The sequence below is a fragment of the Bombina bombina genome, chromosome 1 (assembly GCF_027579735.1).
Source record: "Bombina bombina isolate aBomBom1 chromosome 1, aBomBom1.pri, whole genome shotgun sequence".
NCBI classification, from domain to species: Eukaryota; Metazoa; Chordata; class Amphibia; order Anura; family Bombinatoridae; genus Bombina; species Bombina bombina.
Window position 1 is genome coordinate 1400561876 of NC_069499.1, and position 27275 is coordinate 1400589150.

At 36.0% G+C, this 27275-nt stretch overlaps 2 protein-coding genes across 4 annotated transcripts in view; one reads left to right on the top strand and one right to left on the bottom strand.

The window, feature by feature from the left end:
• COPA (COPI coat complex subunit alpha) overlaps positions 1-16987 on the bottom strand; it is an 82318-nt gene extending 65331 nt beyond the window's left edge. The window contains exons 1-9 of one of the 2 annotated variants that reach the window (XM_053705132.1): positions 16834-16987; positions 14359-14472; positions 14190-14263; positions 13996-14076; positions 13437-13513; positions 12945-13054; positions 8563-8672; positions 6627-6726; positions 1336-1383 (exon numbers count right to left, since the gene is read on the bottom strand). In XM_053705132.1, coding sequence (XP_053561107.1) covers positions 1336-1383; positions 6627-6726; positions 8563-8672; positions 12945-13054; positions 13437-13513; positions 13996-14076; positions 14190-14263; positions 14359-14472; positions 16834-16873 — 754 coding nt within the window. In that variant the 5' untranslated portion in view covers positions 16874-16987. The remainder of the gene's footprint in view (positions 1-1335; positions 1384-6626; positions 6727-8562; positions 8673-12944; positions 13055-13436; positions 13514-13995; positions 14077-14189; positions 14264-14358; positions 14473-16833) is intronic. The other variant, XM_053705137.1, reaches the window with a different exon arrangement.
• Positions 16988-17036: 49 nt separating this feature from the next.
• Positions 17037-27275, top strand: part of NCSTN (nicastrin) — a 55979-nt gene continuing 45740 nt past the window's right edge. For both annotated transcript variants that reach the window (XM_053705144.1, XM_053705146.1), the window contains exons 1-3: positions 17037-17164; positions 23834-23938; positions 24476-24599. In XM_053705144.1, the coding sequence (XP_053561119.1) occupies positions 17077-17164; positions 23834-23938; positions 24476-24599 (317 nt within the window). In that variant the 5' untranslated portion in view covers positions 17037-17076. The remainder of the gene's footprint in view (positions 17165-23833; positions 23939-24475; positions 24600-27275) is intronic.

Here is a 27275-nt window from a genome sequence, read left to right on the forward strand (position 1 = left end):
CTTGGGTGATCCTCTTGCACTTCTTGTTAGGGAGGAGTTATAATCCCATAAGTAATGGATGACCCGTGGACTGACTACACTTAACAGGAGAAACAGCAGTGATTACCTGATTTTTATTAAGAATTTTTTTTTAGTTTTAAGGTCTTTTTTTCAGGAGTTAAGTGTCCCTTTAAGTAGTGAGCATTGATCTGGTTAATCATCAATGAAGAATATCCTTTGTAGCTCCATTGACTTTGGGATAACTAGAAAGAACCTAAAGGGCTAGTATAGTCAAAATTAAACTCATTCAGGTACAGCATGCAATTTGAAGCAACTTTCTAATTAACTCCTATTACTAATTTGTCTTCGTTCTCTTGGTATCTTTATTTTAAAAAGCTAAAATGTAAGCTTAGAAGCTGGCCCATTTTTGGTTCAGCACCTGGGTAGTATTTGTTGATTGGTGTCTAAATGTAGCCATCCAATCAACAAGCTCTACCCAGGCGCTGGAAAAAAAATGAACCGGCTCCTAAGTTTACTTTCCAGCTTGTTTAAATAAAGATACCAAGAGAACGAAGACAATTTAATAATACAAGTAAATTAGAAAGTTGCTTAAAAATGCATGCTCTATCTGAATTATGAACGTTTATTTTTGACTAGACTATCCCTTTAAAAGGAACACTAAATATATTTACAGCATATTCACTGCCTCCTGCTATTCATAGGTGTCACATGTTGAAATCTAGGTAGGGTTCGCTACACTCCAGTACTGACCTGTTTGCACATGCGCACTCTCCTACAGATGCCTGCATTGTATCCTAGGTTCCATCATGGCAGCACCCATGATTAGAAGAAGGTGCATGAAATGTATTTAGTCTCCCTTTAAGGCTATAAAACTATTTTGCACTTTAAGTAATGTAGCTTTAACAGAAACATTTTGTGCACAAGTGCACCCATTTTAACATGCTAAAAACCTATACCTTTTTTTTCCTATATGAGAAAGGTTAAAGTTAAAAGGTGTTTAAATTGATTTTAGTAACTTTATAGGGACACATTTCTCACCAACTGGCTGATTAGGACAACTCCTACAGTTCTATTGGAGAACGCACCTCATAACTAAACAAAAAAGTATAAATTTAAAAACAATGTGTAATACATTTTAAAATACCCTTTTTTTTTAGATGCAACACAGAAAATATAATTTTATTCTCCCTCTAGTAAGTCAAGAGTTAAATGGAATCACTGGTGCATCCTGTATTAAAAATAATATAATCTTTGGCAAGGTTTTAGCAATAATACTACAGTGCACTTCATTCAGAACACCAGCCACATAAGGCAGCAATGCACGCTGTTAGACACCTCTAGTGATGTCTACTGGGAACTGGTCTGGACTTGACAAGGCAACTTCTGGAAAATAAAGAGGACAGAAAACCACTTAAGAGGTGAGGTACAATGGTCCAAAAACAAAAACAAAAATATAACAAAAAATATATAACAACATTTATTTTGACCACAAAAAAAAAAAAAAAAAGAGAAAAAAAAAAAAAAAAAGAAAGAAAAGATGTTCATGTGTTCCCAGCTTACTGCAATTATCATATAAATGTTTGCTTGATCAGGGATTGTTTTCGTCTATTGTTTGTGCTGCTGACGCAGAGGAAAAATCCAATGCATTTCCAAGCTCAAGATTCCAAAGTGGATCAGGAGACAGAAAAACTAATCCCAAAACTGTGAACACTGCAGCATAATACATTAAACCAAGTTTCATTACAAATGGTCATAAAGAACATTGTGAGGGACCATAAAGTCAAACTTTTGTGGTTTGTATAGTGCATGCCATAAAAAAACAAACACAATATACTTCTAAAGAGTAAACCTAGTTAGGGCATGCATGTCTTTAGCGCCCTATGGCAGCCATGTTTACAACAATGTATAACATTGCCACAAACATTACTGCAAACACTACTGCCATAGAGAGCTAAAGACACGACTACTCTTGTGAGCTTCTATAAGCCTACTTTGGTTTACTCTTAAAGAGGATACCCAAGAGACTAGGACAAATTTGATTTAACCCCCCTCCCCAAAAAAAAAAAAAAAACACACCTTACCAATTGATTTCTATTAAAAGGGACAGTCAAGTCAAAAATAAACTTTCATGATTCAAATAGAGAATGTAATTTTAAACAACTTTCCTGATTACTTTTATCACCAATTTTGCTTTGAACTCTTGGTATTCTTATTTGAAAGCTAAACCTAGGTAGGCTCATATGCCAATTTCTTAGACCTTGAAGGCCGCCTCTAATCTGAAAGCATTGACAGTTTTTCACCATTAGAGGGTATTAGTTCATGTGTGTCATATAGATAACATTGAGCTCACGCATGTGAAATCATCTAGGAGTCAGCACTGATTGGCTAAAATGCAAGTCTGTCAAAAGAACTGAAATAAGGGTAAATTCTGAGACGCCTTAGATACAAGGTAATCACAGATAATTTCTTAGACCTTGAAGGCCGCCTCTAATCTGAAAGCATTGACAGTTTTTCACCATTAGAGGGTATTAGTTCATGTGTGTCATATAGATAACATTGAGCTCACGCATGTGAAATCATCTAGGAGTCAGCACTGATTGGCTAAAATGCAAGTCTGTCAAAAGAACTGAAATAAGGGGAAATTCTGAGACGCCTTAGATACAAGGTAATCACAGATAAAAAGTGTATTATTATAACTGGGTTGGTTGTGCAAAACTGGGAAATGGGTAATAAAGGGATTATCTATCTTTTTAAACAACACAAATTCTGGTGTTGACTGTCCCCTTAAAAGGGACAGTCAAGTCAAAATGATTTAAATAGGGAATGTAATTGTAAACAACTTTCCAATTTACTTTTTATCACCAATTTTGCTTTGTTCTCTTGGTATTCTTAGTTGAAAGCTAAACCTAGGAGGTTCATATGCTAATTTCTTAGACTTTGAAGACTGCCTCTAATCTGAATGCATTTTGACCACTAGATGGCATTAGTTCATGTGTTTCATATAGATAACATTGAGCTCATGCACGTGAAGTTACCTTGGAGTGAACACTGATTGGCTAAAATGCAAGTCTATCAAAAGAACTGAAATAAGGGGGCAGTTTGCAGAAGCATTGATACAAGGTAATCACAGAGGTAAAAAGTGTATTTCTATAACAGTGTTGGTTGTGCAAAACTGGGGAACGGGTAATAAAGGGGTTATCTTTCTTTTTAACCAACAAAAATTCTGGTGTTGACTGTCCCTTTAATTGTATGTGTTATCTAAACTATAAAAGTTGCACAGTCTCTTTTTTAGAGGTGTTTTTAGTTGTTTGTTTGGCCCTCGTTGCATTTACACGTATATTTTAACTTTTTTCTGTGAGGTACCGACACAAATGTTTTCATCAGACCAAGCATTTTTAGAAAATGACTTTAGCTTGCAGAGATATAGTATGAGATAACGCCCCCATATTAAATGCAAACACATTAGCATCATAGCACCTTGCTAAAACAGCAAATGTATGATTTTATACTTTAATTAAACTTAAATGGACATGACACCAATTTTTTTCTGTCATGATTCAGAGTATACACTTTTAAACAACATTCTAATTTACTTCTGTTATACATTTTGCTTTGTTCTTTTGGTATCCTTTGTTGAAGAAGAAGCAATGCCCTAATGGGAGCTAGCTGAGAACATCAAGTAAGCCAATGAAGAGAGGAAAATATGTGCAGACACCAATTATCAACTAGCTACCGGTAGTGCTTTGCTGCTCCTGAACCTACCTAGGATTTTCATTTCAATAAAGGATAGCAAGAAAACAAAGCAAATTAAATAATAGAAGTCAATTGGAAAGTTGTTTAAAATTGTATGGTTTGTCTGAACCATGAAAGAAAAATGTTGGGTTGCATGCCCCTTTAACAACTGAAAATCAGAAAAGAGAACAATTATTATTTGTTGTCACTATTTACCATCTTGCAATTTATGCAGAAAATGAGTAGGTATAAAATATCTAACCATACAAATATTACACAAAATTCTTAATTACCAGAGGGGTAGTTTGACCCATATTGAAACTCTAGGCATGTTCTTACACATGCACTGTTTGTAAGGTATGTTCTGCCCACAAAACATAGCTACTAGTCAGCTAAAGAGTAATCTCAGATCAGGACACCTGATGCCACAATTCCCCTTATTTAAATGGTGGGATCCCATTCTGTTAAACAAGGGGTCTTGTGATATATCTATATTGTGAGAGGATGAAATAGGCCTCTTTATAATCGTGGTTAGAGCAATCCTCTGGTAGCTGGACAGACATAAGACCACTCATTTGAAAGAGCAGCTCTATATGCATATTGTTCTTTAAGGTGATCACCTAAACATGTGCCCCCCATTTTAAAAAGACCTCTCTTTTTATAAAAGAGGGGTGACTTGCCCTATTGTAAAACATATTTGGGTTCCATTTTAAAGCCCAGAACATCCTAAAAGGTCACCTAGCAGAGAGGTAATTGCCATAACTATATCAATCCCTTGCTTCTTAAAGAGGCATGTGGCCCCTTATTTGAAAGAGGATAACAACCATGTCTATATGAGGAGTCACTTTAGTGTGTGGTGTATGCTGACTTAAGGGGATAGTGGCTACTTTGGAGTTACTATATCCCCTTACTACAAAAACATTAAATAGGTTCTTGCAATTTTTATGGCAATCACATACTAATGACAGGGGTATGGAGACCCCTTACTGGAGATAAGGTCTTTCCAAAATGGGGTCTCAGGCCCTTCTTAGTGGATTATGGGGCCCCTCTTCCCCGTTTGAAAAAAATCTTTATTTTTAGTGGGGCAGGTGATCACTATTACCACAGAGATCACCTGCACATTAGAGGTGCACGTGATCTCACTATCAAAAGAAAAGAACCTTTTTCAAATTAGAAGTTTCGTCCCCTTGTAATTAAATTGAGGGCTTAGGGTCTTCATAATACCCCCTAGTATTTTGTGAGGCCCCCTCAGAATAAAACTGACTTTTTTTGCTAAGTGCACCACATTTTGCTACCATCACCTGCAACTCCATGAAAGGTCCTACTGTCCTTTTTTCAAATGAGGTTGTATGGAAGCCGAGATATTGGCTCCAGAAGATGCCCCCAGGCACAATTCTATAGAGAAATATTTACTTATCACACACTGCCACTAACAAGGATTTGCTGAGTTAATCAAATGGCAACACATTGTCATCCTGCACCCTGTAGCAGCAGTTAAAGGGATAAACATTGCTTCTTTGGTCAAAAAAATAATAATTATACGTTAAATCAAAGTAAACATAAAAAGAAACAGATTGTGTAAAAAAAAACAAAAAAAAACCCAGCAAACAACTTACTTGTTTTCTTGTAAAATAACAACTTTATTGTAGCCCCTACCCTACGTGTGATAAAAGTGAAAAAAAAAATTCATTCTGCCAGTTCGGAGCAAAAGCAAATCTGACTCCCTGTGTATCTAGTCTATTCACTTAAAGGGACAGTTCACCCAAAAACTTTCTCCCCTTTAAATTATTCCCAATGATCCTTTTTACCTGCTAGAGTGTATTAAATTGGTTGCAAGTAGCTCCTTTACTCATATTTCAGCATTTGAAATAGCGGATTTAGCTTGTGGTTTCCCAACCTATACTGAAAGTTTTGATACTGGCGTATACGCTATTGACAAGCCTAAGTAAACACAGCCAGCAGAAGAGATTACACCCTCGTGGGGGCATGATAGTTAAGTAATAAAATGATAATTTTCCATTGTTCTCTCTATGTATTGAGCTTTGATGTTCCAAACAAATATAAGATAAGGAAGCAAGTCTGTTTACACAAAAGTGATAACATAATGAGATCTAATATTACCTGAAGCTCAACCCATTGTAATAGGCTGTGGTTTCAAAGCACAAAACCAGCTACTTCAGATACACAAATAAACCCGAAAATGCAATTTCTCAAATATTTTATACTCTGCAGCTGGTATAACAAGTCATTTAAAATACATTTATGGAAAAACAATTTTACAGTGTACTGTCCCTTTAATACTAAACCAACTCTGGAAGTTTTATGACATCATGCTAGATAAGCTTTCTGTAGAGACCACAGCCTCCTTGTAGGTTTCCTGTGACAGGAAGTAATGGACACCACACAAATGAAGTATAATAAATAAAAGATAAAATCCATTTAAATAGATGAACAATACATCTTGCAATGATTACTTAGTGCTCTTTTTTTTTTTATTACAACAATGAAACAGACCGTTTAGTATCCCTTTAAGGCGACAACAACATGAAAGTGGTTAGGTAAAGCTCTACTCTGTATGTTCCTACTGCCTTCCCAATAGTCTGTCTCTTTCGCTCATCCTATCATGCCAGCACTAAGTGCATGAAAAGGTTTATTGACTGAAAACTGGTTCGTGGCTGTGAGTTTTAGGGAGCGAGAAAAAAATAATAATTTAAAAATGGATTCAAATCTGTGAAGTTACAAATGTATTTACAATTCTCGACACAAGGTTTCTTGTAACCAGTCTTTATGCAACACCATGAATGAAACATAAGCCAATTATAACTGTCTTGGTATTGAAGATATTCAAGAAAGGGAAATGGTATCAGAACAATGTGTGGACTGAAAATACTTACCGTTCATTCTCCAGATTTTGACCTGTCTGTCATCAGCCCCCGATACAATAAGTGGCATTGTGGGATGAAATGCAGCCCAGTTCACACCCCGATCGTGACCCTGAGAAGAACAAATACATGAATACGACAGACATGGTAACCAGGTAGCGCATTGCAAGTTTTGTTGTAGTTTGAAAAGTAAGAGATACCAAAATAATTAAAAATGCAAAGTGAAATTAACTTTAATAGTCTTTTTATTTGACAATGTTCTTGCAGAATGCAACTACCATTCTTCAAAAATATTGAAGGCGAATCTGTTTGTGCATTTGTGATAGTGTGCATGACCTATAGCAGTGGAACTGCAAGCTGGTTTTGGGCTCACCAAAATATTGTCTGATTAATATTGATCACATAATAAACCTTATTCTAGTAAAAGAGATGTATGATGTGCATAAGCAGTGCTCTGCAGGTCCCAAGTGGCACTTTTATTATGTGTTTAATCCGTTTGAAGAGGTTAAACACAGAGGTACAGGGTCGCTTGTCATAAAATGACACGCTTGAATTAGAGCATGCCATTATTTGACTACAATTGCCCTTGAAACTAAAGCACTTATTTCACAAATATAAAAACATGAGATACTTACAGATAAGAGTTGCACAATTTCCATAACATTCAAATAAAAGCCATCTTAAGGACAGGATACTAGTTTTTTCTAAATATAAAGCACATTAATAACTGAAATGAAAACTACCATAAAATAAGAACTGCCCTTTACTAACTAAAGAAGGAACACTCAAATACAAATTGAAATAATTCCTACTGTTGCATCTAAAATGAGGCATTTTAAAAACTGTATTAGGTTTATGTTTTCTTTTTCTTTTTTTTTTAATTCACAGATGTTTATGTGCTGGAAAAACTTTTTTTTATGCTTGTGAGGTATAACACTATACAGCAAGAGCCAGCTGTGCATTTTCTGTTTGCCATAAAATAAACCCCTTAACGACCAGCAACATACCCCGTACGCTGCTGGTCTTTCTATGGGGGTTGCTTTTTTAATAGTGCAGTCTCATCGCCAGTGGTGAGACCCGAGCTATTATAAGCAGAAATATCGCTTTACGAACTGCGACGTACAGAGTATGTCATGGAAATTAAGGGGTTAAAAAGGGACAATAAAGTCAAATAACTACTCATGATTCAGAGAGGGCAAATCATTTTAAACAACTTTCCAATTTACTTATTTATAAAATTTGCTTCATTCTCTTTGTATCCTTTATTAAAGAGTAAACCCAGGTGTGCGAAGGAGCAGCAATGCATAACTGTGAGCTAGCTGAACACACTGGGTGAGCCAATAACAAGAAGCATATATGTGCAACCACTTATCACCAGCTAGTTTCCAGTAGTGCACTGCTGCTCATCATTCTATATACATTACATACACTCTACAACAAAAGATACCAAGAGAACAAAACTTCCTAATAGAAGTAAATTGGAAGGTTGTTTAAAATCCCATGACCTATATGAATAATGAAAGCTTAATTTTGACATTACTGTCCCTTTAAACAAACATTTGTTCATGACAAAAAAAATGAATGTTTTTATAGGACTAATATATACATGGCAGGCATTTAAGTTTAATACCCTTTTAATGTTATAATGCCTTCCTAAAATATAAATGCATAAAACATACACAGCTCAGCACAAGCACCCAACATAAAATACAAAGAGTGCAATGTCCACAGCTTTTATGATTAAGGACTTGTGAGCCCAAAACATTGCATATTTAGCTATCTATATGCTTGAATAAAAATTTGGATATAATCTAGTGCTGTGGACATTGCACTCGTTGTATAAAATGTAAATGGAGAGTGTATCAAATACGAGCAAATAATGGGCAACAGCAGTGTAGAAATTTATAGAGGCTTTCAAAATCAATCTGAAGTCTTTTACGCACAGTACCTCTAAAACGTGTTTCACCACAGCATCTGTGGTGCCGAACAAATCGACCCCCGAGAGGCCACGAACATCAGATTCTACTGCTCCAGGAGAAAGATTTTTCTTTCTAAGGCCTTTCCGTAACAGGAGAGCAAAAGGAGGTTAAAAGGTTAATACCAGAATATTTTGGAGGAAACAACATGGGTTTTCTTTTTCTTACCAGTAGCCTTACCAACTGCTTAAGAAAAAAAAGCCATAATTTACAAGATTCTCTGTTACATAGGCATAAAAAAATTCTGTTAAAGAATGATAAACCAAGATGGCAGATGCCTTTTGCTTATTGGTCTTCACATATGCACAAAGGAATTAATAAATATTATTAATCTGGGTAGCTAGGGAATGAGATTAACTCAAGAGAATGATAAAATGTGCGCTTTCTGTAGTGAATCCTGGTCCTAGTTCTCTCCCCATTCATAGCTAAAATATGACAAGAAAGCATGAGATACTTGTGGAAAACAGCACAGGAACACAAGATGATACGGTATGGATCCTGCAATGGCTCAGCTGAGACCTCCAGTAACACACATGGAAAATATCTGCAACTGCACAGATCCAGAGGGCAGGAAAGAACACTTAAGATAGAACCAGATTGCTATATAAACTTGGGAGGGTGAAAGGTTGAGTAAATTAAATTAGATGTTGCACGTGTAGTTGCTATAAAACTGTATTATGAGCCAAAGCAAGCACAAGAATAACAAACAAACATGTAAATTAATGTGTTAATATTATAAACCCCAAGCAACAACTTTTGTAGATCAGTAGGACTAACCCATCTGATACAAAAAAAAGGGAGAAGAAGGAAGAGGTTAAAACCAGTCTGATTTATATCAATTATGCGGAGGATGGGGTAGATTTTAAACTGCTGGTGAGTTGTAGTACATTTATGACAAACCGTCTCTACCCTCTGCCAGTTAAGTAATCATTAAAATGGACATGATACCTAAATGTTTATTACCTTGAAAGTGATGCAGCATATCTGTAAAATGCTTACTAGAAATATCACATGCATGAGCATCTAAAAAAGAAGATATTTTACCTCAAAATGTCCTATGTAGTCACATCCTATTGTAAAGGGACTTTAAGCAACCAATCAGGATGTTAGTCCCAGGACTTGAAAGGGAGTGTGCATGATCTGGCTTGTGCAGAAACATTAACATTATTTCCCCCTTATAGCTTTCAGTTTACTATGAAATATCAGGAGACCACAGTAAAACAAAGTGTGATAGGCTGCTTGTGGTGTGATGATAAAAGAAGGTAAAGCGTCTTCCTTTTTTTACATAGAGCTGTTCAGGTGATATTTTCTAGTAAGCTTTTTAATGTTATGCTTGCACTTTCAAGTAATTTAGCATATGGGTATGATGTCCCTTTAAATAAGAAACAGGTAATACTGTTTTTTATTATTTTCATTTACTCTCCTAAAAGAACATATGTATTGCAGCGGAAAGTGTTATATTTATACCTATCTAGAAAACCAAAATGTACACTGTCTATTTTGTAAGTGCTGCCCGCATCCCAAATATAAGCATTACCGGGTTCTTAATCAGCTAGTTAAATACTGTACATATTAATTTAAATGGTAACCAAAACAAACCAAGCTTGTCATTGTATGTAAGCTAAATTACTTATGGCCAAAATAAAAAATTTTTTTAAAACAAAACAGCCAGTTTATACATAATATCTATTTCTATTTGATCGTAGATCAGGGTTATCTACATTTTCACAGAGTCCTATAAAGCATCTCTCAAAAGATACACTCCTACATTTCTATCAGTATGTCTTGAAGAGGAGTATCGGTATTAAAAGCAACAATGAATTATTTCCCGAGATAGACACACAGTAGTCAGTCTAGAGAAACAGAGGACCAGATAAAATGTACTGGAAGGCTACATTGTGATTGGAACATTACAAATAGGGATGGTCTAGGAACTTAGTCTGAACAGCACTTAGCCTATCCCACTAGTTACACTTCTCACAAGGTGCAACAAATTTACAAGAATAATGGATAGAGGATGTGGGAGGCGCCATAGGCAGTCTGTTCAATATAAATTAATTCGAAATATACAAAAAACAATTATAGACTAGGTTGTTAAGTTCGTAATTCTTCGGTCTTTTACAACGATAATTTATTTGTACACTTAAAAATATATAATATACTAATTCCAATAAAAATTAGAGACACTGGTGTCACATATTGGTTTTGTTAACCTTAATCTTAAGAAAATAACAAAAAATATTAGGTTGTGATATCCACATTCCTACAGGTACTATCCTATCTGTAGCTAATGGAGTTTGGTAACCAGAAAAAGGTACAATCTAATTTACTTTGAAATCCCATTGGACCATTGGGACAAGCCCCTGATTTGAGATAACAAGTGGATACAATTTGAAATTAAATGCAGACATTCTTTACCAGACTGTAAAATTCACCACACTGCTTAGAATTTTATATGTGAACATATATAAGGAACATTGTGTCTCCATGGACCATCTACTGTCTTATATATATTGTGTCAGAATTTATGAGTACAAACCTATTGTTACATTCTATGCGCAGCAGAGGTTTCACAGAATAAATGTGGGTAGTAGTAACCTATACTGATTATTATTTCTTTTAAAATGTATTAGCCGCTAATGTTCTAATATTTTATGTTATTTTCTTAAGATTAATAAAACCAATATGTGACACCGTTGTCTCTAATTTTTATTGGAATTAGAATATTATATATTTTTAAGTGTACAAATAAATTTATCGTTGTAAAAGCCAGAAGAATTGTGAACTTTCTTTTGAAATTATAACAACCTAGTCTATAATTGTTTTTGTATATTTCAAATTAATTTATATTGAACAGACTGCCTGTGGCGCCTCCCACATCCTCTATCCATTATTATTGTGATTGGAACACTCTAGTATGTCTGGTCCATACAAACACACTGCACTTAAGTATGCCAGGCTTATAATTGATCAAAAGACCGTATATTATAGGAAAATCTAAAAGTAAATTAAAAAAAAAAGGCAAATAGGTACTGTACAGCCATCAACAATATTAAACAGTTAGTACTTAAAGTATTTATCATTCCTTAGCAGAGTTTTAGTGACAGTTGTTCAAGAAAAACATCATGCAGTTCATAAACTGTTAAATGTGTTACATAACATGCATTTTAAAGAGGCCATTAAAACAAAAACAAGACAAATGCATCTCATTTAGAAGTATCGAAGGCAGGAATATTTTAATAAGAGGGTTAAAGCCCCTCCAAGTTTATGTTAATACATGAAGCAAGGGAGAGTTGTGGTCCTGCTCTCCCAAACGTATTACTTAAAGTAACTGGTTTTATCTGCCATGTACTTTAAAAAGTGCAGCTGCCCGACTTAAAACTGCAGCAAAAAGGAGGATGGCAGTGCCTTTCTTCTGTGGTGTAGTTGAGTGTTATTAGTAAATTGTAAACATGACGATCCTCTTCTCAACATATGTTTTGTATATGAAAATTTTGATTGCAAAATATTATTAATAGATTAACCATGAACATCTGAAGAGATATGTGCACAATGTCAGAAACCATGTTTATTTATACACACGTTATTAACCTTTTAACGCTGTTAGAACGTTGTATTCGTCCAAATTTTGCTGGGCTTTAGCGCCGATGGACGGAATACAATGTCCTAACCGCTTGGCTTTCCTGAAGCCACTGGCGCTTCCCTGGTGGGATCACGGTCTGGAGGGCGTGCCTAGCATCATAGAGACGCCCCCCCCTGACGCAATTCTATCGTAATCTCGTGATCACGTGCAAGATCGCGAGATTTCAATTGTTCTGATGTAGACACGTTAACCTCGGCACAAAAGGGTTAACTGTGTCAAAAGAATTTACCCCAACATTCTAAAACAAATCATGGGGGCAACAGATAAAGTGCTAGCTTTCAGTGAGTGTAAAAACAGTGCTAAACTAGTTGTGCACATCATTCCCTGTATCAGTTGCTTACTCTCCCTTTTCAGTGGTACAAAAATCATTAAACTATTAACAATGAATAACAATAACAGCAGGTATAATTAATCTGGCACGCACCAGCTATAAAAACAAGAATATGGATCAATGTATTTAACAATAGCGTGTATAACAGTGTAACCTTGCTTTTGTTCTTATGCATTGCTTTATGCTTCCGTAATGAAGCTTAAAAAGCTAAACTATATAAATATATTTGATTTGTGCCACAATTAACTATGCCACAAAAATGCAATGTCCCTATGGATGTGCTTAATGCTCCTTGGTCCCACTGACACCAACCATCAGTGTCTGCTGCAGTTTTAAGTAGGTTGCTGCTGCATGATACCCCCTCAACCTGGGCAGCTCACCAGAAATATCCCAAACGCGCACAGTCTGGTCCAAGCTAGCCGATACCACCAAATCCTCTGAAGGGTGAAACTGAGCGCACATCACATAGTGGTTGTGACCGGTAAGGACACTGAAAGAAGCATAAAACATCACAGATTTACTGATCATTCAATGGACTCAAAAGATGTAAAAATAACATTTTAGAGTTAAATTACTATTAAGAACACTTAGAAAAACGTATACGCAAAATTTAACAGAAGCAGAGGAGACAAGGGGGGAGGCATTAAAAGCCAACTAGGGATGTTATACTACTCAATATTTATGTTATGAATACATTTTCATAGTATATGTTTGTAAATCACATTAATTTGTATTAATCTTAGTGCGACACAAAAGCAAATCATCAGTGTGATATATTATTTTTAAGCTGCCCATGGAACTTCTTATATTTCAAACAAAGGCCACTTCCAATCAGTGTGTGTGTCTATGTTGTCTATATTGATCAAGTTTACCAAACACAGGTACGGGACTGCCAATTCCAGATGCGTATGGTTTGATCATCAGATGCACTCAGAATCCAAGGGTATTCCTATACAACAAAAAGATGTTACGTTTAAAAAAAAAAAAAAAAAATAAGACTTACAATGGATCTAAATCCCTCACTAAAACATTCTGTCCCCATCATGTGATTACATTTGTATAATTATACATGTACGTCTGATAACTATGTATCTTTTATGAGATCTCTTTGTGTTCACAAGTTGGAAACAAAAAGGGAGTACCTGCTGACAATTCTGATTGGTCTCTTCATAGTGAGTTTACGTATCCACAGAAAACTGCTCTTAGGAGCTTGCATTTTTAGTTTTTGAAATTGAGAACACTGGAATTACTTACACCTAGGATAATTCAGTAATGCTGTAATTTAACCCACAGTATCTGAGAAAGTCGGTCTCAAATTAAAAATCGTTGTTTTGTGAAATTTGTATAAGGTAAACTCAATAAAACACTTCAGAGCATGCTTGAAGAGTTTGTGTGATCACTTAATAAATTATTACGTTTTTTGCAACTTACATGATGGAAAAAAGTTGTGCGAATATAATCCAAATGTCCAAGCAGGGTGAAGAGACAGCGTCTGAGTTTATAATTCCACACCTGGAAATACAAATATGTATTTTTTTTACTTATTTATACTGAAAATGTCAGATGATCTGATATTTAGGCTATCAAAAACACATTAATTCACAATATTCTGAAATAAGAGTTACCTTGATTTTGTAGTCATCACCTCCAGAGACAAAAAGTGGCTGCTGCTTGTGAAAATCAATGCCACGCACTGGACCTTAAAAGAAACAGAAACAAATACTTTGTAAAAGTTGTATGCAGATAGAGAAGATAAAAATTATAACCAAATGAGCAGATTGTTGTGTCACTTACCATCATGCTCATCAAATTTGTCTATGAGAGTGCACATGCGGTAATCCCACAGTTGGATCACACCATTGTGAAGGCTGGTAAGGACCCATGGCCTCTTGGGATGGAAGCTCAGCCCTAGGAGAGAAGCAGAACAGTGAGGGCAAACTTCCTAACACATGGGTGCACAGATCAATATTTGAGAAGTCTTAAAGTGATGGTAAACTCTCCCCTTTATAAAATCAGATCCGGAATGTTAGTGATATTTTAAATGGAGTTTCATTCATGAGTTGAAACAAAGATGCGCTATAACTTATTTTAATATAGACATAAAACTGAAATGCCCTGCGCTCCTCCGCGCACTTCAAAAGTACATTTTTCTGTGAACTAACAGTTTGAATTGTCTAATCAGCGCTCTCCCCATATGGCCCTTTTGTTGTAGCTATAACGCTGATTGGAGAACAATTCAAACCATTAGCTCACAGAAAAATTGACTTTTGAAGTGAGCGGTGGAGGGCAGGGTATTTGAATTGTATATGTATATTAAAACATAAGTTAAAGCGCATGTACATTACAACTGATGAATTAAACTCCATCTAAAATATGGATCAGATTTTTTAAAGGGGATCGTTTACCATCACTTTAAGAGCTGCATATTAAAAAGTATAGATATTCAACAAATAAATAATACATTTCCTAAAAATGTCCAGAGTCACAAGGCTAGATTTAGGTATTCTCTAGCTACTGTTGCAGGGTACCCTCTATCTACTGTTCTCCCCCTCATTTAAGATTGCTCACCAAACAGAATTCCAAAAGCCCATTCTTTTTCTTCCACTTTTTCCTAGGATCACAAAATCTGACACATATTAAGAGGGCCGCATTTGGCTTATGGGCTGCCAGTTGGCCATCCCTGATATAAAACTGAAATTCACAAATATGAATGCATTGGAATGCCAATCTGGTTTGTTATTTACAAGCAGCTATATGTTGGTAAAATTACATAATCCATCAAAAACAGTATGAAATGATTCTTACTCACTCTGTATCAAAAGTACAGTTTATTCACTTCATGCACTGACTATGGAACAAAAACTAAAAAGATAAATACTTGATATAGGGGTTGATCACAATCCTGTAGAAAAGTTAAAGGGCCATAATACCAAAAATGTTTAAACACTTGAAAGTGATGCAGTATAGCTGTAAAAAGCTGACTAGAAAATATCCCCTGAACATCTCTATGTAAAAAAGAAATATATTTTAGCTCAAAAGTTTCTCAGTAGCCACATCCCATTGTAAAGGACTTCTAAGCAGCATATTAGTTTGTCTGTCCCGGGACAGCCGAAGGGTTGAGCCTCGTGCACTCTCATCTTATTTCCCTATTCAGTGTAAGGAAGTTTACAATGAAATCTCATTAGAGTTAAGTCAAATCTCATGAGATCACAGTAAAAGAGTTCATGACCTCAGCACTGCTGATGCTGATTGGCTGCTGTTCATTTCTTCGTTTTATTTTACCTGCAGCTGGGCTGCAGCGGAGTATAACTTTTTACAGAGAACTTACTCTGCTGAGCTGAGGAGATTGTGAGGTAAAATATCTTCCTTTTTTACATAGAGATGCTCAGGTGATATTTTCCTGTCAGTTTTTTACAGTTATACGGCATCAGTTTCAAGTGATTTAGCAGATGAGTATTATGTCCCTTTAATCAAATGGTTTATCTACAAAAATCCCCTTAGGGCTACATTTATCATAGGATCCGGCTGCAGACTCAAATGAGTGAACGTGCAGCCGAACTAACAGCCATCTCGCCACCTGTTATGTGGCGTATCTCAATCCACCCCAGACTTTTCCGACCGGGGAGATTCAAAGCCCTTGGTCGTGCACAATCTAGCAGCAGTGTGTAATGTTAAATACAGGGACGCAATGTCGAGCGGACAGATGCCAAGATGTCTGCCAGACTTTGATATATCTTGCCCTTAGAGTTTAATGGTTATTTTCTCTAGAAAATAATTTGATAATTGTTTCTAAAGGATTGCGATAGACTCCATAATGATGTATTCAAAGCAAAGGGCAGCCTAAGACTAATATGTACATGTATTTTTGCAACCACATATTATTTAAAATAAATATACGCAGCATTTATTTATTTTTTTCCTTGTAAGAACAAATTATCTTGTGTAAGTGGATCTTTCACATCTGAAACGACTCTTTTAATGGGACATAAAAGTGCAAAATATCTAACATTATCTGAAGTGGTGACTGTCAATAAAAAAGTGGAAATAATATTTTTATGGTTGGAATCTACAGTATATTCAGTAGAATAATTAAATTCTGCAAAACAGGTAATAATCCAATATATGTGTGCAGCTGGCCTATATGCCTGTCAGACTTGGCCTGCAACTACAGCTCAGCACATCTCATAAACTGATCAACAATATAACCCCGGCCTGCACACTGCTCAGTCACGCATCTCTGTTATCGCTTCACAAGACTGTCCGGCATACCTTTCACACGGGCAGACTTGGTCTCAAACTTGGTCAACATTTCCTCAGATCCCACTCTCCTTCTTTCTCCGGTCTTCACACGTCACCCAGTCTCCCGGAAATGCCGCGTTGGACGACTCTACCCACCTTGCACATGCGCAGTGTACACAATCCTCCAAAGTACCATAGAGTGGTGTCCTAAGCGACTTCGCCTGAATTTCCGGGTAAGACAGGTGAGAGCGGATCTTGACAGGCTTGTGACCAATGGCGGCTGATGGGTGTCTGCTGAGAATAATGGGAGATGTTTTGTTTGGATGGAGATGTTTTGGTCTATTTCTGGTTGTGATAACAGGTAATTACGGTACCAACTCTATGTGCCACCTGCATACTGTGGGCAGCACCGACCCTTTCTCAAAAGTTATTGTATTCTGTGTATTATAAAATAGTTATTTTATTTTATTGTACTGTACTTACAAAAATGCTCTATACTCGCCATCTGACAAAGGATTAGAGCATATTTGTAAGTACAATAGAATAGCAATGCACTATTTATATAGTATATAATTTAATTTATTTGGCTCTTAATATTTCAGATTATTATTAGTTAACATATTTGTATTGCCGGCTTCTAAATGAGTTAGAGCTGATGTTATAAATACGAATTACTACTTATTTCTGAGTTTTTTTTAAACTTTGATTTGTTTTCAGAAACTCAGCCTTAATCCACATCTAAACCAACCAATAGTAATTTGTACCATGCATCTTTTTATTAGCTGTCACAGAGCTACACATACAGGTTAATCACATTATATTAGGGGTACAAACATAAATCTTAGACTCCGGACAGACAATTTATAGTGGTCAAGACCGAAATAGAAGGGAAAAAAAAATAGAAGCCTGGTTCCTGTGATTCCCCCACCCCCTCCTTTTCTTGATTTATTTTATTTTAAAGGGATATGAAACCCAAACAATTTCTTTATAATTCAGAGCATACAATTTAAAAAAAAAAAAAAAGTTTACAATTGAATTATATTATCAAATTTGCTGTGTTCCCATGGTATTGTTTGTTAAAGAGATACCATGGTAGTTATCTGGATCACTACATGGCAGGGAATAGTGCTGCCATCTAGTGCTCTTGTAAATAAATAACATTCTTGCAAAACTTCTGCGATATAGTTCTCCAGACACGTGCACAATCCTGATCATACTTCTCTGCTTTGCAGCAAAAGATACCAAGAGAAGAAAGAAAATTTGATAGAAGTAAATTGGAATATTGTTTAAAATTGCATACTCTATTGGAGTCATGAAAGGAAAAAATGAGTTTCATGTCCCATTCAGTTAGTAAAAGAACAAACATAATTCATGCGCTTTCTGTAATACTTATTGATACATACTTTGCAGTCTCAGTATAGTAAAGTAAATGTTAATTTAGAAGGATTTAAAAGACAGTCTATTGAACATTTTTTATTGTTTAAAAAGATAGATAATCCTTTTTTATTACCCATTCCACAGTTTTGCATAGCAAACACATTATATTAAAGGGCAAGTAAACCTACCAAATAATGTTATATAATTCTGCACATAGTGCAGAATTATATAACATTAGCTTAGCGGCAGCTTTCTCTATCAAAGGACTGCAGAGATATTTACCTACGAAAATAAATTTTACAGAACATTTTTACATATTAGTATCGGTATCGATACCAAGTATTTGCATGAGTACTTGTATTCGTGCAAATGCACCGATACTTAAACCGATGCCTCCTATTACTACCCATACGCCATCTTGTGGTGTTTTTCAAACTGCATGTTCCCATTTAATTTTAAGCTGGAGTGGAGACTTAACTAAAAGTTTTCACTTTTGTTCTGCCAATACAAATTGCTGTTATTAGTATTATTGTATGTCAGAGCAGTGCTCCAAAAGCTGCTACTATACAGCTGGAAGCCCACCTGGAAGAGATCACTGTACCTCATTCAGACAAACCCCTGAAGTACTGGGCAGTTAATAAACTGAGATTTAATGGCCCAAAAAAATCTTTCTGACCCATGCAGTAGTGTGGATAGTTAAAGACTGTTCAGCTTAGCGTCCAACGTCCTTACTGATAGCAGAAACAGACTTATAGCTGAACATGCAGATATGATTCTGTTCCTTAATAAGAACTTGCCACTAACTTTTAAAAAATTATTCTAATTGCTAGATTACCTGTTATACTGCTACTTCTCATCTTCCACAATTATTCTCAAAACATACTGTACTCTGAGGAACATCCTTAGCCAGGGCTGGACTGGGAATAAAAAGCAGCCCTGGAAAAATATGAAGACCGGACCTATTTTCTATTGAGTCAGTAGAATGCAAATGCCCTATTTTTCTCAATGGGGATTACTGGGACAGGGATTACTGGGACACTCCTTCCCCAATATTTTTTCAGAATTAAATTATATTACTTTGTATTAAGTACAAATGTCAGATTAATGAGTTATAAAGGCACCCTACAACCCAATTGCATCTAGTAATCACCCCTTTGAATTGTAGCTTTCCAGCCCCAGCTGCTGTAAGCTGTTATTTATTGTTATTATTAATATATGTTATTGTAATATTTTTATTTATAAACATGTTCTGTGAACTTTGTGACGACAAGCACATAAAACTGTTTAATTATTTAAAAATGTATTTTGAGATACAGTTCATAATTATAAAGAAGCAATCTTAAATCATTAGTCTTTTTTGTGCTTGGTAAACTGTCATGACATAAAAAAGTATCGGTACTTGTACTCGGTCTTAAAAAAATGGTATCGGTGCAACACTAATGTTAAGTATAGGAGCAGGGGGCATGCTGCATCGCCTAACCTTTCCAACAGTGTAAGTCTTGGGGATCTGAAGGAAAAAAAAAAAAAGTTAAAAATTTTCCAAAAATAAAAAAAACCCTTAAAAAAGCTTAGCACCCAGGTGGGAAAGTGCTTAGCACTCAAAGGGTTAAAAACTTACCTTAGTTTTTTTTTCTTTTGCCAGAGCAGCTTCCCTCACCCGGAGATCCTCTCTTCACACGTCAGCAATGACTAATCCAGCTTCCTCCAATCACGGTTTTCCCCCCAGGGGAGTTATTGCCTGAGGCCATGATTTAAATAGCCTTACTGAGGAGTGATTTAAAGGGATAGTGTAGTCAAAATTAAACTTTCATGATTCAGATAGGGCATGCAATTTTAAACAACGTTCTAATACTTTTATTATCAAATTTGCTTTGTCATCTTATTATTCTTTGTTTAAAGCTAAACCTAGCCCTTGAAGGCCACTTCTTATTTCAGTGCCTTTTGACAGTTTTTCACAGCTAGACAGCGCTAGTTCATGTGTGCCATATAGATAATATTCTGCTCACTCCCGTGGAGTTATTTATGAGTCGGCACCGGTTGGCTAAGATGCAAGTCTGTTATCAATGTTCAACTTTTTATCCCATATTACTATATAACTCTTTAAAATGTCATGAACATACTACATTTTGATGAAATTCTGCATAATGTTTTATTATTATTTTGATGATTTTTTTTTTTACTTTTAACTAAGGACTAAGAAGTTGATATAATTAACCCCTTCATCCAAAATATATATATATATATATATATATATATATATATATATATATATATATATATATATATATATATATATATATATATATACACACACACACGTCTTGCTGTACTTTGCCTATCGTACTGCCAAACGTATATATACTTCTTTGCTTCAGGAAGCTCCAGCTAAGTTAAGTTACAGCCGAGAGCTGGAGCTCCTGAAGCTTTAGGCATCTGCCGCATATGGATCCGGAGTGAGATCAGTGTTCCGGCTCCATATGAGGGCAGATGCCTGAAAGTTACAGACGGTGACACTGTGTCGCCATCTGTACTGATCTTCTGTTGGTGCTGGCAGGAGGTGTGGGCGGCCCAGCAGGGGAGGCGAGAGGGATGGAGAGGGAGGACCCTACGCTACGGAAAGAAACAAAATAAAGGGACAGGGAGGGATGGAGCAGCTACATTACAGAAAAGGGGATCTTAAAAGCTTAGATGCCCAGGGCCTATGAATACCCAAAAACATCCCTCGCCCACCGGGCAAGTAAATCACAAAACTTACCAGCCCGCAAGAACATTTAGTCGCCCGTGTATATCTGCATGCTGTGTGTGTGTGTGTGTGTGTATATATATATATATATATATATATATATATATATATATATATATATATATATATATATATATATATATATATATAAAATCTTATTTAACCTCTTAAGGACATATGACGGAATTTTTCCGTCATAAAACAATTGAGCAAACTGAAAGCTGTGTCCTTAAAGGATTACTTTCTGTTATAATTTTTAAGCAAAACAACTAACATATTAAAGTTAATAAACATTAATTAAAACCTACTGACCTATATTTTCTCCAAAACGAAGTTTCATAACGTTCTAAAAGTTATATCTTTTATTCGCCGATGATGTCACGTTATCCTGCCCACTATTTTCAGCACTGCATGTTCAAACTACTTAAACCAATAACTTTGAGAGCCATTTTGAAACCTAGGTATTGTAAACGGATTGGTACAGAGCAAAGGATACCCACATAGTGGGTTTGGAAAACAATTACATTTGCAGACAAGATTTCTGATATACGGTAGAGATATGTTAATGAAATGCTATTGATAAAAAGCATATTTGGGGTAGTTAGTTAGTAACAGGCATAGAAAATATTTACTTACAGTGGCCCTTTAAAGGGTTAAAAAGGCAATATAAATAGTGTTATTGTAATCTCACATACATTGCAGACAGAGGTCCCAATTTGAATGCTTTGCGAGCTGCTTACTACTTGGGACTTCAGTATTAATAAAAAGGCTTTAACTTTAGAAAATATTTTTCTATCACCAGTTAGAAAAAAACAGGGATACTATCTTTGTAATTACTGTATGTACCGTCTTGACTTATTTTCCACTAAGGGTAAAAAAAAAAAGATATAATTGAGCTGTTTTTTTTTTTTTACTTCAGCATATGTGGGGTTATGATTGACTAAGTATATTTAATGCTGCCACCCTTCAACCTATATCGCTTTGACATAACGAGCATGTTAAAAACACATTTGTTTCCCCCCTTTCTGCCCGGCTGCCTTTCAACTACTAGCGCGACTGTCAGTGCTGTGCTAGCAGACTTGACTGGGTGCATGGAGATGGCATGTTCTTTACAAATTGTTAGTCAGTTTTTGAAGAATCAGTAGCGTCCAGGAAAATAGTGCACTGCTCTATATTGTTATAGTAGGCAGCTTGCTCGTGTACATTGTGCTGAAGAACTGCAGAGAACCCTGTCAGCATAATGTACATGAGCAAGCTGCCTACCATAACTATATAGTCACTTTAACCCATACTTCATTAATATACACACACAGAGAAGAAACACTCGCCGCTCTAGCAGGATGTCTTCCCGCGCAGACAACCTTAGGGGTGGGAAGTAGCAACTGACAAGGAACAGACCAAGAGCCATGGAGATAAGGGGGAGGTCTTTGAATGTATTTAACAGAAAGAACCTCCCCTTTCTACCCTCCTTTCCCATGTGTGCACATATTTGAAAGGCAATTTGCCTCTTTTTATTATTGCTTCTTATATCCCACTTAAAATGTCAGGTCGCCACTCGGGCTGGTAACTTAAAAATTTTACTGACCGGTCTATTCATATGTCATGCCTTCTTTTTCAAATAAAGATATCAAGAGAACGAAGAAAAATTGATAATAGGAGCAAATTAGAAAGTTATTTAAAATTGCATGCTCTATTTCAATCACGAAAGAAAAAAATTTGGGTTCAGTATCCCTTTAAGATCGCTGGTGGGGGGACACTACGCTACAGAAAATATGTGCAAAAATAATAAATAAAAAAAATGGCAGTTTATATGTACTGGCAGACAGCTGCCTTTACCTAAGATGGCGGGTAATAGTTAGAGAGGGGAGGTTTAGAGAGCTGTTTGGAGGGATCGGGGGGGGGTAAGGGGGATCCTACACTGCAGAAAATATAAAAATTAATTTAAAAAAAAGCCTTATATTTTCATACTGGCAGACTGTCTGCCAGAACCTAAGATGGGGGTTACCAGTGGCAGGTGGGGGAGGGAAGAGAGCTGTTTGGGAGGGATCAGGGGGTGGGGAGTTTCAGGTGGGAGGCTAATCTCTACACTAAAGCTAAAATTAACCTTTTAAGCCCTTCAATGCTACCTAATTAACCCCTTCACTGCCGGTAATAATAGAAGTGTGCTGCACAGCTGCAATTAGCAGCCTACTAATTACCAAAAGGCAATGGCAAAGCCATATATGTCTGCTATTTCTGAACAAAGGGGATCCCAGAGAAACTTTTACAAACATTTGTGCCATGATTCCACAAGCAGTATGTAAATAATCTCTGAGAAACCCAAAGTTGGTAAAAAAAAAATTTTAAATTTGATTGCATTTGGCGGCGAAATGGTCTCATGAAATATACCAAAATGGGCCTAGATCAATACCTTGGGTTGTCTACTTAAAAAAATATATATATAGTTTTGATAGGTAAATAAAAACAAGGCTCTATTTCTATTTAAATGGAGTGATAGCAAAAATGCTAAAAATTCTCTGGTATTTTGGGCAAGTTTTTGTCAGAAAGTCCCGGTAGTGAAAGGGTTAAGGGACAATCAGAATCATGAGGAGTATATGTGTTTAGGGACAAGGCAGTGGTTTATTTATATGCAGCACAATCCACATTTATTTAAACACATTTAAATCAAAAGTTTGCAGGGCTAGAAAGTTAAACATTCTTCAGCAATGCTTATTAGTCCCATCATGAATCAATACAATTCAATACAGCTAAATTCTGCACTGAATGTAATATAAGTTGCAAAAGCCTAATTGATGTTAATGGCGCTTCATAAATAAAGTATAATAATAATGTAGTCTGTTTCATTTAAATAAACTGTATTCTTTAATCTTTCTTAGAATTCCTGATGTTTTTATCTTCTCTTATCCATAGGTCTTGCTCAAGGCAATTCAGTGGAGAGAAAGATCTACATATCGCTGAACAGCACAAGCCCGTGTGTCCGACTTCTAAATGCTACCCATCAAATTGGCTGTCAATGTAAGCTAATGCATAGTACTCCCCTTTGATATAGGGTCTCCAGCTACTGGGAATAAATAATCATAAAATGAGGACATACATTGATAAATTATGTGGAAATTCATATTTTTGATAACTCTAGTCTTCTTATTTGCTGTTTTGCTTGCTCACTTAAAGGGACATGAAACCCAAAGTTTTTAATTTATGATTTAGAAAGAGCATGTCATTTTAAACAACTTTCTAATTTACTTATATTATCTAATTTGCTTCATTCTCTTGATATCCTTTGCTGGAAAGCATATCTAGATAGGCTCAGTGGCTGCTGATTGGTGGCTGCACATAGATGCCTCCATGTAATTGGCTCACCCATGTGCATTGCTTATTCTTCAACAAAGGATATCTAAAGAATGAAGCAAATTAGATAATAGAAGTAAATTGGAATGTTGTTTAAAATTGTATTCTCTACCAGAATCATGAAAGAAACATTTTGGGTTTAGTGACCCTTTTAAGCATGGGTATCAGCCTTATAGTAACATGTTACTTTTTGTTGCTGTTTAGCTTCCAGAAATGGCGATACTGGTGTGATCCATCTGGTAGAGAAGGAGGAGGATCTTCAGTGGGTGCTTGAGACAGGTCCCAATCCACCTTACATGGTAGTTCTTGAAGGTGACTTGTTTAATAGGTAGGAAGTGATTGGGGAAAAAAAGACAAAAAAATAGCTGGAGGACTAATTTGTCAATAAAAAAAAATCTGCAGCTAGCTCTTTATTTAAATTGATCTGGAAAAAGTACACTTCTAAAAAAAAAAAAAAAAAAAACGGGGAATTTAAAATGTATGTATTGCACATGCAGCAGTCTCTAAGAGCCTCCCAGAGAGTGTCTAGATATGTCACACTGTGTTTGCCTTTTCAAATGCTCTCAAAGATGTTCAGTGAGGTTGAGGTCTGATGATTGTGTGTGTCAGGCTAGATAATGACAAATTCAGGTTAGGTTCTAGGGACTGAGTAGTGACCCTAACAAAACACCATCTCTGCACTCTTTATAAGGCCCAGGTTGTGACTCAACGAAGAAGCACTTGTAGCAGAACAAGCCAGGTCAGCAACAGTTCAGAAAAAAAATGAACCAAAAAAACCAACCAAAGTCAGGCCAGGAGTCAGTAGCACATGAGCAGTAGCAGTACAAAATCACAAACATAAGCCAACAAACAAAGCACGCCCACAGAAAAAGTAACAATCGGGTAAAAGTTGTGTTGTATAAATGACCCCACACAAAGTAGATATAAAATGTGATTAAAGGCATTAAAATACCATGCAAACATCTGCCAAAAGGAAACAAACCCATTGCCAGGAAATCTGAAAGCATGACATTGTGGAGGAAAAGCTGCTGAAATTAGCACTCACAGCTTTTCCTTGGACTTCAGATACACAAATGACATAGGAGCTCTGTCCTGTTGGAAAATGAATCCTCTTCCACAAAACCTTAAAAAGGGGCATGAAACTCCAAACTTATCTTATATGATTCAGATAGAGCATGTCATTTTAAACAAATTTCCAATTTAGTTATATGATCAAATGTGCTTCATTCTTTTTGTATCATTTGTTGAAGGAGCAGCAATTCACTACTGTTAGCTAGCTGAATACAATAATCAGTAGCTTCCAAGAAATGTGGAAAACAGCACACTTTTTTTCTTTTCTATGTGGGGCACAGAATACTAGACTTGTCAGGTCCAATCAAGCATCAAGAACAAAAAGATTCCAGCCTCCAAAAATCAATAAAAGACCTTTATTCTTCCATGTAGGTTCCCAGAACACACATACAACGTTTCAGGCCAAGTGAAGATGTAGCTGTGTTCAGAATTAAGCAATCACATTCAAAATCATGTTAAATAGGAGTCAGTACACACCTGCCATAATTTAAAGTGCATCTGATTAACCCCAAATAAAGTTCAGCTGTTCTAGTGGGTCTTTCCTGACATTTTCTTAGTTGAATCCTACAGCAAAAGCCATAGTCCGCAGAGATCTCCCAAAGCATCAGAGGGATCTCATTGTTAAAAAGGTATCAGTCAGGAGAAAGGTACAAAAGAATTTCCAAGGCATTAGATATATAGAAAATGGAAAAACTCCTCTGTAGTAAAAAATCCAATCTTTATTCTGATACAGGATCAGACATAAAAACCACAACGTTTCGTTGTCAGTGCCCCATTATCATGTGATGAAATACAATCATATCACACCTGTTTAAATAGGCTATTCAGCCAGGTAATTAACCCTCTAAACTTTCATTAGTGAAAAAAAATCACATACATGTATATCGCCCTCTTCTGGACAACTGTGAAATGATGTAACATTTAAAAATAAAAAACTAGATATGGAGCCTCAATGATATAAAAAAACACACATATTATAGCACAAAGTCATCCCAAAAAAGGTATGGACAACATCTAAGGTGCACCAAGTGGTAAATAGTAGCAATGTTAATGGCAATTCCCCATACCCATCTAATCAGTACAAAAACATGGTATAGACATAGAGTGAAAAACTCATTATCTAAACTCCACAATGTGCATACGAAAAACTAGGGAGGGGGAAAATAACCAAGAGATAAGGAAAACAATGTGTCAGTAAAAAAACGACAAATTGATTTCCCTATTCATCCCCTTCGGTTCCAGGGTATCCAATTTAGAGATCCAAAAAGTTTCACGCTGTTTTAACAGTTCTCTGTTACCACCCCGTCTGGGGATCTTAATATGGTCTATAACCTGGAACCGAAGTTGACTAATGTGGTGCCCTGCTGTTAGAAAGTGATGGGCCACAGGAGCAGTGGTTACTTTACATCTTATACTGCTTTTATGCTCCGTAATGCGGTCCCCAATCCTTTTAGTGGACTCGCCAACATAGGCCCGCCCACAAGGACATTTGAACTACTCAGAACAGCCCGTCTGGCAGCAACAACCATGCCACGTTCAAAGTCACTTAAATCCCCTTTCTTCCCCATTCTGATGCCCGGTTTGAACTTCAGTAAGTTGTCTTCACCACGTCTACATGCCTAACTGCATTGAGTTGCTGTCATGTGATTGGGTGATAAGTAATTTGTGTTACCAAGCAATTGAACAAGTGTACCTAATAAAGTGTGCAGTGAGTGTGTATATATACTCCTCCAAAAAGATCGCACTTGCCGGACTTAATATATACACATAAACTCTACACATGATACTCAGAACTTGCTCTAATGCCTACAGTTAGATTAAAAGCAGCAATGGAAAGTTTGTATGTGTATATGTATGTGTGTGTGTGTATGTGTGTGTATATGTATATATATATATATATATATATATATATATATATATATATATATATATA